General features: G+C 38.6%; 1 protein-coding gene across 3 annotated transcripts in view; it reads right to left on the bottom strand.

The window, feature by feature from the left end:
• LOC113039685 (bridging integrator 3) overlaps positions 1 to 15,008 on the bottom strand; it is a 47,530-nt gene that overhangs the window by 2,380 nt on the left and 30,142 nt on the right. For all 3 annotated transcript variants that reach the window (XM_026197701.1, XM_026197700.1, XM_026197699.1), the window contains 2 exons: positions 12,104 to 12,245; positions 7,973 to 8,107 (listed from right to left, as the gene is read on the bottom strand). In XM_026197701.1, the coding sequence (XP_026053486.1) occupies positions 7,973 to 8,107; positions 12,104 to 12,245 (277 nt within the window). The remainder of the gene's footprint in view (positions 1 to 7,972; positions 8,108 to 12,103; positions 12,246 to 15,008) is intronic.

The following is a 15,008-nucleotide window of genomic DNA, read 5'->3' as shown; positions in this document are numbered from 1 at the left end:
ACAGCACAATTATTCAAGCTGCTTACTGTACGTGTGTGCTCACAAACAAATCCACATCTACTATGGCCTTAATATTCATCACACATTCTCAAGACAATACAAGTGGAGTTTGCCAGTGCAATGCCATGATGCTAGGGTGTTGCTACAGTATGTTGTTGCCAAGGTCTTCAAAGTGGTTTTTAGCATGTTGTTCTAAATGGTTGCTAGGGGCTTTCTTATTGGCCCACCTCCAAGACACCTAATTTTCATATTTTTTTAAAGGAACAATTCACAATGTAATTCCTGACATAATTTACTCACCCTCATGTTCATCCAAACCTGTATGAAACTCAAAAGAAAATTCTGACTAAGTTATACATATATATTCTGAAAAGAAGAAGCTGTAAAAGTAAAGTCTGAGTGGGAAAAGATTTGTCTTTTACATGGGGCCATCAAACTGAAAAACCATTTCCTCTTTGGTCGTGTTGGCTAAAGATACGCAGCAGATTTTCGACTGATGAATGCAACTCAACTCCATTGTTCACACAGGAGCCATTAAGTTCAGACACCCACGGATTGCAAAGACACTTTTTAGGGGTTTTTGTAGGGCAGATGTATAAATGCGGCACCAAACAATGTGATGGAGCACATCTCTTTCTGAATAGATTGCGTAAACTGCCTCTGGGATTGCTCGAAATGACTTCAGACTCTAATCAAAGACTCCACGCTGGCCGTCAGTGGCCCTCTGTGATCTATGAGAGGCCAGTTCCTGCCCAGTGCTGAATGGAAGCGGATACTGGTCTGTCCTGTTTATGGCGGTCTCACCACATGAAGAGCAGTGAGGGGATCTGTTTGCCATGCAGCACGTGGGACTGGAAGGAAAACTAGTTCAGAGGAAAATCCGCCTTGGACCTGTCAGCGATCAATCAAAACAACCAATGAATGATGCCACCACACACAAACTAAAACGCAGGTATGGCACCATATTTATGTCTCGGTTTCAGGCAGCACACCCACAGACCGTTCGTGAGCCGTGCTATACATGTTGCACAGACCGGAGCTTTATCAAAGTGGCAAGCTCTAATTTGATTGGTTGGATTCAGGTCTATAGAAACTACAATTCAAGGATATAAGGTTGCGTGGTTGGAGCCATGATACGTTCCAGTATTTTAAGGCCGTTAGTAGCGAGAAAATGTGCACTCCTCAAAGAACTGCTGAATCCTGATTCAGAGTTAAGTCCATTAAACAATCTGTACTTATTACTTTCAGATGGAAGTATATTCTTGACCGCAAAGTCAACACACATTTCCAATCACTGCTTTGCTGCTGTCTGTTTAACTATTTGTGGAGACGGCTGCGCCAGGATTTGAATGAGATACCATTGTGGTTTCGTCGATTTTAGATTTATCGGCCTTTAAAAATCACACACAGAAAAAACAAAATCAAAATGTGGTCTTTCTTGAACAAATCATCAAGACAGACCCTTCCTGTTTAAGCGTGTGATTCTCGACCAGAAAAAGCTTCAAAGGGAATTAGTATTTATGCTTCTGTCACACACACACACTAATATATTCTAAACAAATGCCTAATTAACTAATTAAACATATACACACACAAATTGTAACACATGTAACACACCATCTACAGTGTAGGCCACAGGCATCCAAAAACTGAGTCGGTCTACACATTATGCATTACGTCACCTCAGAACACTCCATAACCACGGACCTTGTGAGCTGTAAACACAAGGCTACCTTATAAGACTCAATAAGTGGAAGCAAAATTTGGTAAAAAAATAAAAATAAAATCCATTTGGAACAATTACGGATTTTGTAAAACTGTCCATTCATCCATTCTTTACATCACTTGTCCTCTGTGCATATCCATATACATATTCAAACTTACTGACAATTTATTGTTTCCAATTCACCTGACCTGCAAGTCTTTGGATTACGTGGGAAAGTGAAGGAAGCTGGGACATTCTAGTTGTGAGGTCACAGCGCTACCCACTGAGGCACAGAGCTCCTTGCAAAAATCTTGATTTTGTACAATTACCCATGTGATGTCAGTATCCGAACAATCAATGGACCTGCTGGATTGGGTGTTAAGCTATTCTTTAGCATGCTGCCACAAGAACTGATGAATTTGATCTCTGGAACACAGAGCATTTCTTGAGAACCCTGCATTCTCTTCATTCCAAGATGCCCTGTCTAGCTCAGGGGTCTCCAACCCTGCTCCTGGAGAACTACCTTCCTGCAGGCTTCAGTTCCAACCCAGCTGCATCAGACTTGCCGGTAATTTTCAAGTAATCTTGAACACTTTTGATTAGCTGGTTTAAAAGTATTTGATTAGGGTTGGAAGTAAACTTTCCATGATGGTATCCTTCCAGGAGCAGAAATGGCTACAGTAGTTTCTGCATGCCAGAATGTGTCGTATTTAAATGCCCAATAGGGTGACAATGTAGTGGTCTGCGTCATTCACTTTATCAATTTGTAGCAGTTAATGAAGAGGGATCATATCGATCACAAGGTTTGTATGGAAAACTGCAAGGCTCAGTACTAGGACCGCCATTGATTTTCAACCTATGCTTAAGATGAGGTTTTTGAATATCATATTTTGTATTCGTCCAAAGAGTTCCCACTCATACAAGTCAAGACTTAAAGAACTCAATGCAGTGACTTCTGGGAAACCAGTCTGCGGGTGTAAATTTGGCTCATTCCCTGGCCATCCAGGATGTACGTGCATGTATCTCTCTTTAGGCCAAATTTCTATTTGTCCTCATCCTCTGATATATAAGGCTCTGTGTCTGTGTGCGAATTACTCAGCAGGATGAGGGACTCTCAGCATGACTGAATGTTCAGTGAGTCAAACCGTGTCTACTCCAGGACTACTGGAAACACAAACAGAAACTGTCTGATCTGACGTCCATCTGATAAAGAGGGAGGTAGCGTCTCCAGAGTGCACCTATAGTAATAAGGCCTGCAGTCTCAGGAGTCCACCTACACCCTCTATCTGACAGAGAGACACCCTCCTCTACCTCATCACAGAGAGCTGCTGTTGGTGACTGTGTCTTGGAGTATGTGGGTGTTGGAGGTATGGCACTCTGGGTTACAGAAAGTGCTTGATGAATGAGACTCTGTCATCTGCTAGACCTCTCTCTCGCTCTCTCTCTGCTGCCCATCTGTTAGCCGAAAGCTCAAGGAAAGACTGCATTTCAGGCCTGATCTATGATCAGCTTTAAACATTCATGTGTTCATTTATTTATAACCTTTATTTTTTCCACAGAGCACCCACATGTGGTTTTCAATAGAGTAAATGACAAAAGCGTAACATAACAAAGTGTTTCTACACAAAAACGATCATAAAAGACTGTTGTCTCCGTAAAGATCGCAATGGTTTTAACTAAAGGAAGCTTGATGTTGTTCCATCCATGACATTTATAAGCGGAATTCAATTGGTGTTTATTGGTCCATACTAGTAGACCAGAAGACAAAATCAGCCTTGTTATCAAATAGACCGTTCCAGTTCTGGATTCTGATTGGTCAATACAGTGCTCTTGTCTTGCTAAAATATATATAAGTGATGTACAGTCAGATTTTCACCAACACAAAAATAACTGACTGGGACATAAGCCACTTTTTTTCTCACCGTGATACCATTGAAGAAACATTTTTGGTTTCTCAAATAACCCTTCAGTGAACCGTTCCTAAAAGAACCTTTTTTTTTCCTAAGGGTGAAGAACATTTCATAATCTAAAGAACCTTATTCCACTGTAAAGAACATTTTGTGCAGGGGAAGGGTTCCATGAATGTTCTTGATGGAACCATGCCAGGAAAACATCTTAATTTTTAAGACTAGGGATGGAATTAAGATGTGACACAGACAGTTTCTAATTAAGTAAACTTATAAACCAAAATGGAGCAAAGAAAATATGACCATGTCATTTAAACTTTACAAAGAGTACTTATTTGGGTAAATCGCAAAACACCAGTCAAAAACATTTCAGATGTAAAATCTCATTTTGATTACTGTAATATAGCAACACATTTTAAATAATTAAATGTAGTAGTTTTCTTATAAGAAAATGTGTAATAATAATAATAGCATCAATAATGTTTTCAGATTACAGTACTGAGAAGGGAGAGGGACAAAATCTTCATGAAATATCTTCATTATCAAGCCAGGAATGGAGTGTCTCTTCAAAAAAAAAAAAAAAAAGAAAAGAAAAGAAAAACACAAACGCTGCTTAAATGTTGCTAAAGTATCAATATTACTACATTCATTAGATTCTAGTGTTTAGCTCTCTCACACACAAATTCTCCTTAAAATAACACTCAGTCTGAGCTGTGGACATAAGCAGGCAGGATTGTGGGGGTTAATCACATTAAATAGAGGGAAAGTGTGTAGAGTGAGACAGTGTGTTAACACAGCATAAAGGAATGTTTCTGTGTGTGTGTGTGTGTGTGTGTGTTTCTCAGGGTTAATCACATTAGATCTGGGTGGAGAGAGTGTAAGCTTTCAAATGTACTACTATGTGTGTTATAGGGTGTTTGTTCAACTTGATTTTTATTGATTTAGATTTTTGGCTTTTGATTCCTATTAAAAACAACATATATACAGTCTTGTTCAAAATAATAGCAGTACAATGTGACTAACCAGAATAATCAAGGTTTTTCGTATATTTTTTTATTGCTACGTGGCAAACAAGTTACCAGTAGGTTCAGTAGATTCTCAGAAAACAAATGAGACCCAGCATTCATGATATGCACGCTCTTAAGGCTGTGCAATTGGGCAATTAGTTGAATTAGTTGAAAGGGGTGTGTTCAAAAAAATAGCAGTGTGGCATTCAATCACTGAGGTCATCAATTTTGTGAAGAAACAGGTGTGAATCAGGTGGCCCCTATTTAAGGATGAAGCCAACACTTGTTGAACATGCATTTGAAAGCTGAGGAAAATGGGTCGTTCAAGACATTGTTCAGAAGAACAGCGTACTTTGATTAAAAAGTTGATTAGAGAGGGGAAAACCTATAAAGAGGTGCAAAAAATGATAGGCTGTTCAGCTAAAATGATCTCCAATGCCTTAAAATGGAGAGCAAAACCAGAGAGACGTGGAAGAAAACGGAAGACAACCATCAAAATGGATAGAAGAATAACCAGAATGGCAAAGGCTCAGCCAATGATCACCTCCAGGATGATCAAAGACAGTCTGGAGTTACCTGTAAGTACTGTGACAGTTAGAAGACGTCTGTGTGAAGCTAATCTATTTTCAAGAATCCCCCGCAAAGTCCCTCTGTTAAAAAAAAGGCATGTGCAGAAGAGGTTACAATTTGCCAAAGAACACATCAACTGGCCTAAAGAGAAATGGAGGAACATTTTGTGGACTGATGAGAGTAAAATTGTTCTTTTTGGGTCCAAGGGCCACAGGCAGTTTGTGAGACGACCCCCAAACTCTGAATTCAAGCCACAGTACACAGTGAAGACAGTGAAGCATGGAGGTGCAAGCATCATGATATGGGCATGTTTCTCCTACTATGGTGTTGGGCCTATTTATCGCATACCAGGGATCATGGATCAGTTTGCATATGTTAAAATACTTGAAGAGGTCATGTTGCCCTATGCTGAAGAGGACATGCCCTTGAAATGGTTGTTTCAACAAGACAATGACCCAAAACACACTAGTAAACGGGCAAAGTCTTGGTTCCAAACCAACAAAATTAATGTTATAGAGTGGCCAGCCCAATCTCCAGACCTTAATCCAATTGAGAACTTGTGGGGTGATATCAAAAATGCTGTTTCTGAAGCAAAACCAAGAAATGTGAATGAATTGTGGAATGTTGTTAAAGAATCATGGAGTGGAATAACAGCTGAGAGGTGCCACAAGTTGGTTGACTCCATGCCACACAGATGTCAAGCAGTTTTAAAAAAACTGTGGTCATACAACTAAATATTAGTTTAGTGATTCACAGGATTGCTAAATCCCAGAAAAAAAAATGTTTGTACAAAATAGTTTTGAGTTTGTACAGTCAAAGGTAGACACTGCTATTTTTTTGAACACACCCCTTTCAACTAATTGCCCAATTGCACAGCCTTAAGAGCGTGCATATCATGAATGCTGGGTCTTGTTTGTTTTCTGACAATCTACTGAACCTACTGGTAACTTGTTTGCCACATAGCAATAAAAAATATACTAAAAACCTTGATTATTCTGGTTAGTCACATTGTACTGCTATTATTTTGAACAAGACTGTATATATAAAAAAAAAAAGTTAAATGAATATTATAAAACATTTTACCATGACAACGTTACTTGTACATTTGTCAAACTATGAAAAAGCATGAAAATATTTAATTGTATGCATTTAAGATACATAAAATGCTATCTAAAAAAAAAAACTTAAGAAGACAAGAGGACATATTTTAAACAATTTTACAGTTCAACTCCAACTTTTTGCCTGCTAATAGAAGGTGAATTAAGAAAATGTACCAGTCGTAATTATTTTATTACAGCCACAACACTTTTTGTATTATTATTTTGTCCCAATGTACATCATTTGCACTGTACACTTGATCAGCATGTTGTAGAACCAGACATTGTTATTTTTGTTCTCCTACTTCATTCTTGAGCTTCTACTGTCATTCTATACTTTCTACTGTATTTCTGCTTTTGACGGGATTCACCACCAGATCCTCCTGTCAACCCTACTGGCAAAGGGCATCTCAGGATCCGCACTCCAGTGGATTGAGTCTTCCCAATCAGATTGGTCCTTCAAAGTATCTTGGAGAGGTGAGGTGTCCAAGTCACAAAATCTAACTACTGGGGTACCTCAGGGCTCAGTTCTTGGACCACTTCTCTTCTCTGTCTACATGGCATCATTAGGTTCTGTCATTCAGAAACATGTCTTTTCATACCACTGACATGCTGGTGATACTCAACTCTACCTCTCATTCCATCCTGATGATCCGACGGTAGCTACTCACATCTCAGCTTGTCTAACAGACATTTCTTACTGGATGAAGGACCATCATTTTCAACTCAACCTTGCCATGACAGAACTGCTTGTGGTTCCAGCAAAACCATCGTTTCATCACAATTTCCACATCAATTTGGGCACATCAACCATAACTGCTTCAAACACAGACAGAAACCTTGGAGTTATGACTGATGATCAGCTAACTTTCTCAGACCACATTGCTAAAACTTTCTGGTCCTGCAGATTTGCTTTATTCAACATCAAGAAGATCAGGCCCTGTCTTTCGGAACATGCTGCACAACTCCTTGTTCAAGTTCTTGTTCTGTTCAGGCTGGACTATTGCAATGCTCTCTTGGTAGGTCTTCCAGCCAGTTCTATCCAACCTTTACAATTAATCTAGATTAATTTTTAATGAGCCGAAAAGAATACACGTCACTCCTCTGTTTATCAGTTTGAACTGGCTACCAATAGCTGCTCGCATAAAATTCAAGACATTGATGCTTGCATACAAAACCACCACTCGCTCTGCACCCCTCTGCAGACCTCTAACAATAGCTTGCTCTATTCTTTTTCTATTTCTTGTTCTTATATCAGTTTTCTTTTTATTTATTGTATTATTTAAAAGCCCTTGCTATGTGTAATGCGTTTAAGCTAACTGAGACTTGTTATAGCACTTTTATATCATTGCACTTTTCTTCTTTTTTATTGCTTCCATTGTCCTCATTTGTAAGTCGCTTTAGATATAAGCGTTTGCTAATTGACTAAATGTAAATGTACTAGTGTCATAAAAAGTGTACTTATAATAGGAAGACTCAATACAGTCTAAAATTATTCCATCTCTGGCTGATATATATATATATATATATATATATATATATACACACTATATGTGTGTGAAAGAAAATATAAATATATGTTCCCAGTAAATCCATCATACGGGCTACGTAACTGACATGTTTTTTTTTGTTTGAGTTTTTTTTGTTTTGTTTTTTGCTTCTGAGCTGTGTATATTTGATGCTCACCTGAGCTCGTATCAGAGCCTCAAAGCTGGGCTGAAAGTAGTCTATGCGGCTGTTGTAGAACTTGGGCATCTCGTCCAATAGCTGCTTGTTCTTGGCTTCAAAGTCTTCTCTGACGGGCTTCAGTTCTTCTCTGGCCTAAAAACAAAACCCACACATAAGCAGCAATATAACTACTGCCTACCCCAGAATGAGTTGCCATTTATTAAAGCAAGCTGTTATGGTGTGTCATTAGAATAACAACAAAACAATTGTGTGAGGCCAGTTTATTTTCAAGGGTGTGGAGGTGGGGAAGAGCAACGTTCATGATGCAATCACTGATCAGCACAGCGGAAGGGAGGGGAAGCGATCTATAAGTGCTGACCTCTGCTAGGATATGACCTGCTTTCTATATATGTTTAAATGTGATTGCACACACTATCAGTTCTCCTATCCTCTACGGCCCTGCTGAGTCCTTCAGTGTGTGTGTGTGTGTGTGGGCGATGGGCTGTACATATATGTAGAAGTTTTCCAGGCACCCATCTGTATCTGTTTGCACATGTACAGTCCTTCACATTCAACATACACATGCATAATGACCCAGAAGTGTGCAACAAAAAGAACAATTATTGTTTGCTCATGTTCGCTGGATCGTGTTACCGTGAGCGAGTGATCATGTGTGTGTGTGTGTGTGTGAAACCCAATTATCCCATAGTGTGTGTTGAGCGCAGCCTCTTGAAAAAGTGCAGCTGAGTTGAGAGGCTGTTTCTCTTGCGTGGGTGAGTTCGCTCGCATGTATACATGTGCTCTGAATACTTCTGCACCCATCCAGAGCAGCTTCCTTCACTTGTTGCTGCATGCTAAAAATACCTGCATGAGAGTGGACAGATGATAATAAAACCCGATGATTCATAAGGTCCAGCACACTCGAGAACAAGCATCCACTACAGTAAGATGTATAAAGACCAGATGAAAACTGTGTTGTGTGAAGGGTTTCTTAGTTTGGATGGCTTTGGGTCTTTCTGAGCCCTAGTATTCAACATGAAATCAAAATTGACCCCACGGTGCTGCAAGGATGATGTATAAGCCAAAACCCATAAATGAGCATTTTAAGCACTTCCGATTCCATCATCCCCAATTAAATGGGCTTTTCAAATGGGTTTTGGCAGGCATTTTTGATTTAGTCTTAGTCTTAGTTTTGAGACGAAAATAATTAATAGTCTTAGGTCACATTTTAGCCATTCGAGTCTTTCATAGTTTTAATCTAGTTTTAGTCGACAAAAAGTCATTGCGTTTTTGTCAACTTTTAGTCATTACTTTTAGTAAATAGTTTTAGCCAAATTGTTTTATATGTAGTTTTCAAATTAAAATAATCATTAATTCTTCTCTCTTTAAACATCTTCTGTTGGGTAACATTAATGACAGATAGGTATTTAATTTGGAATGCTGTCGCTTTAAGATGGAAGGCATGCATGAAATACTGACACACGTTCAGTTTTCATTCACCTGTTCACGTTCACTTAATCCATAACCTACTGTATTTATGTGAGATACTCTACAGGGTAAAGGACTTCCTGTGTTAAGTCTACACGATAAACATTTGGACTGTTGTGTGTGTTTGAGCACTGAGAACTGATCGCGCTGTATGAGAGAACAGAGAGAGAGAGAGCACTTCTATCAGCGTGATTCCGCCTATCCTGCCTTCACTAACTTTAAGTTAATCGACAACGAATTGTGACTCCCGGGAAAAACGGCATCTGGTTACCTTATCCCTACCCCTTCGGGTGCTGAGGCCATTGTTTCAGATCGCTAGTTCGCATTTTATTAGTCTATCCATCCACTGCGGCTGCTATACTGACTAAATATGCAAAAGCCCTTTCCTTATCTGATCGCAATCCAACTACAGGGACGCAAATTTTGAAGGACAATAGCCTATAGCAGGGGTTCTCAATTCCAGTCCTCACACCCCACTGCTTTGCATATTTTGCACTTTTCTCTTTGTTAACACACCTGATTCAGGTAATCAGCTCGTAAGAAATGAACTCCGTGCATGAACTGTGTTGAACTGGCATACATTTCATCATAATTTCGTCATCAGATTTTATTTTTAGCGTGTCAATGTCTCGTCTTAGTCACATAAAAAATGTTTGTTAACTAATATTTTTCATTGTCGTCTTCGTTAACGAAATGAACACGGAGTCGGACGCAGCACTACTTTTCAGCTTTTTATTTTTTTAAACATTTAATTGAAAAGGTTAAATGGGACTACAGAGGTTGTCAAGGACATTATAGTTCATTATACTCAACAGGTTAACTCATCTACTCGCTAGTAGCTTTCTGACAGTTTCGGTGTGTTTATAATTGTGCTATAAACTCAAACCTTTAAGGAAAATGTTTTATTTTTTGAAAGATAGAAATAGCTGTTTGCGACTTAGGCCCAATCCCAATTCTACCCCTTAGCCCTTCCCCTTTCCCCTTTGTCTTGATTCTCTTTTGGTTGGAGGGGTAGGGGAAGGGCCAGATAGCCCTTCAAACTAAGATTTTTCGGGACCACACTTCAAACGAAGGGGTATGAAATAGCTCGGCAACATGGCTGCTAGAGCGAACAAATATATGCTTTTTTGGCATTAAAAAAAATGCTTTTTTGGCATAAACAAAGATTTTAACCAAAAGTAATAATTTGTTTTATGTTACATTCAATTGTGAGTTCATATTAATGGTCATGTTACTCAAAAAAATGTTTGCAAAAAATCGCTAATGTCATATCAATAAAGACATCAGGGCGATAACTGCAGTAGACATTGAGGGGGGTTAGTCCCCCCAATAATTAGAAAACGCTAAACCCCTTTCTCAAATATTGAGAGAGAGAGAGAGAGAGAAAAAAATGGAAGTTGCGTGTATTCGCGTTTGTGAGTTTCTTTTTAGAGTGCGTTTACTTAAAAACAGTGATTGTATCCTCTCATTGCTGTTAAATATAATGTAGCGATTCAGTATTTAAACTGCATTTAATAAAAGTAGTGGGGCAGCGTTGACAAGTTTATTTTCTCCTGGATGTATGAGCTGCGCGATTTCCGATATGTTTGTGTGTCAGTAAGCAGCTCATTAATCCAGAACGATAATTAAAGGCTCTTATTTACTCCAGCACACCAGTATGTGTGTGTATTGTAAGAGCTAGACGACGAATGATGACGTGTGACGGCATAGTAGTGGTGTCCCAATCCATAGGGGAATATTTTCACCCCTACCACTTTACACTGTTTCAAGGGACAAGGGGAAGGGGTAGGCGGAGGTGTAGGGGAAGGGGTATAAAATAGAATTGGGATTGGGCCTTACAGTATAGATGTTGAAGTCATGTGACTTTGGTGTTTTTGTTTAGAACCTACATTTAGCTTTACTTCTGGTGATTATTTTTAGGCTTCAATGAAACGCTCTCTGATTATATATATATATATATGCTTATATATATATGCTTAAACACAAAATACATCAAACCAATGTTACGTTCCAAATTTTAGATGACGGAATACATAACTTTAAAAGGACAGCTATAGTGAACTGCTACAGCAAAAATATGTTAACTCGATGCATACTATGTATTAAAATTATCTATAATTTGGCATAAATTATATATAGCTTCTTGTATACGCGGCAAATTTTAAGACAGAAGCAGTGTTTCCATTTTTTTTTTTTTTTACTTATCCCAATGAACAGCTCTCATTATAGCGGCTGAAGTAATGGACGCCCCATCTTTGTTAAAAGAGAAAATCTTTTACATGGAGTTTATTTACTGAAAATCACGTTTTATTTTAATGTGTCTTTGTTACAATGTAATAATACAAATAAATATTGAGCAATATTAATTAACATAAAGGGTTAGGGTTTGGTTTAATTGAATGTTTTTACTATAGAAAAAATAAAACTTTACCAATTTGATTTCTAGCTTTCCCTATTCATGTAGACACGAGCTGTAATTGTAATATACATAGAAAACAGCTACCTGGGGTGTTACCAACGTGACCGCTGAGTGAACTAACTTGCATTAAAGGATTTTTTGGTATTAGTAGGCGATCAGTGACTCATCGAAAATGAATGGCTGAAAGTACGATGCTGTTGGAAAGGAAGTCCTGCCTTTCAATTAAATAGAAGTGGTTGTACCTGATGGAGTTTGACCATGATGGGCCCAGTCTTCTCTTTTTCTTCATATTTCTCCACTTTAGACTGGAGTCTCTTATAGTCTTGAAGAGCCTGTTCCCTGCGTTTTACCGCCATGTTCAGACTGGGGAAGACATTGCTGTACCTATGTACACAGAAGAGCACAGACAGAAGAGAAAATGATCAACGTGTTGTGCACATAACACAGACATACAAGGCAAATCACTGAAGGGACCACAAACATAACGATAAAAAAAAAACCTACAGTGCGTGTAGTGCTGCGGTGTGACCAAAACAGCATACAAGATTTCCCGTGGTCAAATATGACTTTAGAGTAAACAAATGGAGGACAGTGGGAAAAAAATGGTGAAAATAAAGTTTGGACTGCTTTTTACAGAAGTTTCTGCTATTCAAAATTAGCAGTCGCGTTTTTTTTGTTAGTTTTTTTTCTTGGTTTGCTGCCCCCACTAGCTCTGGAGGAGGAAGGTATATCTACAACAGGTAGATATATCTACCAACAACAACAAAAAAATTAACTTATTTGACCTCCACATGGCAGCCACTATAAGAGAGCGTCCAGTCATATTGCATTTTCTAGGCCAATGGTATGACTGCAGTCTTCATCTTATAATTCACATCGTTCTAAAACTATCTATACACTACACAGTGTTCCACAGTCTATATGGAGAGGGAAATCAACACAGAAAACCACAGCGTTTGTTTCTACACCAGACCATCGTTAATTAACGTGTTGAGGAGGTTCATGCAGCATCAGCCCATTTTAACAGCATCACTTCATTACACAAAATGGCACGGAGGCATTTCATCTGGATTCTTTTATTGTTTCTATTCCAAATGAAAATATAATCTCTGGGTGAGAAGCCTGGTCTCAGGAAACTAAAAATAGGAGAACTCTAAACTGTAACTTAGCAACAGAGTCGGCCGCTTTGGTTTGAGGCCTGACTGCGTTTCGACTTCGCATCCCATGGGAGCACTGAGGAACAGTACAAACACATGACCCACACCGTTTTGTTCTCTTTTAACTACTGAAAAAAGCGACTTGTTTCACCAAAGCTTTGAGCCTTGATGTAGGAGGACAGTTTTAGGGTCAAGGAGCTATAAATGTATGTTCTTATGTGCACTATTTGGGGAATTTAGGTGAAGAGACGGTGCATAGTGCATCTTCAAGCTGCGTGCAAACCTTTACTGACAATAGGAGATGATGTATAGAACAAATATAAAAGCATGATATTTCATTTTTTTTTAAAACATTGTCTATCAAAAGTACAAATTTTCTCACACAATATAAATTAATCTTTAAAAATGAATATATATAGACCCATTAACATTTTAGGAAATGGATAATGGTATTCCGCGGGCTTTGGCATCAAAAAGTTTGGATTAAGATTAAGATCTCAAACTTTTTTGCAAGTTCAAACCCCGTGAGAGGTGATGCATAAACTTTCTCCACCTTTGGGTCAAATTAGTAAAGAAAGTGATGAGCTAGAGCTAGAAAAACTACAAGAAAAGAGGAGAATCAGAGAGAGAGAGAGAGAGCGCTGGCCTGTTAAGACAAGCCCTAAATTGTTTCCCACAGGAAGTAAAGAAGGGAGCGGCACAATATCACAGTGAGGACGTCACAGGACCCAGCCCCACCACCCACACGCACCCTCCATTTATAAAACACTACTTTGGCCCAATGACTCCACTCTATCTCTCTTCTTTGCACGAATGTCAAGTGTGACGACTGGATTAATAATTCATACAAACATAAAACTAACTCAAAATGACAAACTGAATCTAAAATAGATTCATTATGTTATGGCCACTTTGGTAGCAAAACACAACAAACTCAGATTTTCTCTCCCCCTTTAAAAAAAAGGAAAATAAAAAGGTTTAAAGAAATAAATAAATAAAGATTATAAATACCCAAGTTGATGACAGCACCAAAACTCCACTAACATGTAAAACGAATTTATGAGAGAGAGAGAGAGAGAGAGAGAGAGAGAGAGAGAGAGAGAGAGAGATAACAACTTAATATTTAAAGACTGAAAGACTAGTGGATAAAAGTCCTGATTTCCCACATTGTTTTAATTATTCTTACCATTCATTTTTGATTACTGATGGATATTTTTTATTGTATTATTGTAATTTAGAATGATGCACTAATAAATCATTCAGTGATTTGACCAATTCAAGAAAATAAATTAAAAATAATACATAAAATGCATGATTTTTCCAGAAATGTGAGACACACTCTCCATAAAATTCCATAAAATAAAACTAGGATATGGCTGGATGCATGCATTATACTGGACAGTAAGATCAAATTTACATATACTGTATCATAAGCTGTCAAACAATCACATAAAACAACAGTAAAGATTAAATAATACAAAACAATGTTCAATAGATGGCTTTATCATGTGTTCATCAGTTTATAAGCATCATCTATTTCTACCCACACTATACTTGACCATGCTACAAGGAATATTCCAGGTCCTGAGGTTAGTGCCTGCTCTGTCTATAATGACAGTTTACGGGTGCTGTTCTTGGAAGTAAGAGATCTAAAAACACTCGCTGTAATCTAGACGAACTCTTCAGACGGACTAGAGGACGGCCCAACCCAAACACACGATCATGTGCCCGTCCCGTCTAAAAGCTCTCTTGATGTTTGGTTGTACATCGCTTGACTGCACACACACACTTACGCTCCCCGTCGCTGGTAGGCTGTATAATTTAACACCCGTCTGGTCTGACTGCGGGTGTGGTAGCCGCTTGACAGAGAATGACAGAAATAACAGTTGGATGAAGTCGCAGTCGGCTGTTTGCAGCAGCGGCACACACACACACACACACACACACACACACACGGCTCCGTGAGCCAAACCAGAGTCTGGACGGGGTG

The sequence above is a fragment of the Carassius auratus genome, chromosome 22 (assembly GCF_003368295.1).
Source record: "Carassius auratus strain Wakin chromosome 22, ASM336829v1, whole genome shotgun sequence".
Taxonomy (NCBI): Eukaryota; Metazoa; Chordata; class Actinopteri; order Cypriniformes; family Cyprinidae; genus Carassius; species Carassius auratus.
This window is presented reverse-complemented; position numbering and strand designations above follow the sequence as displayed.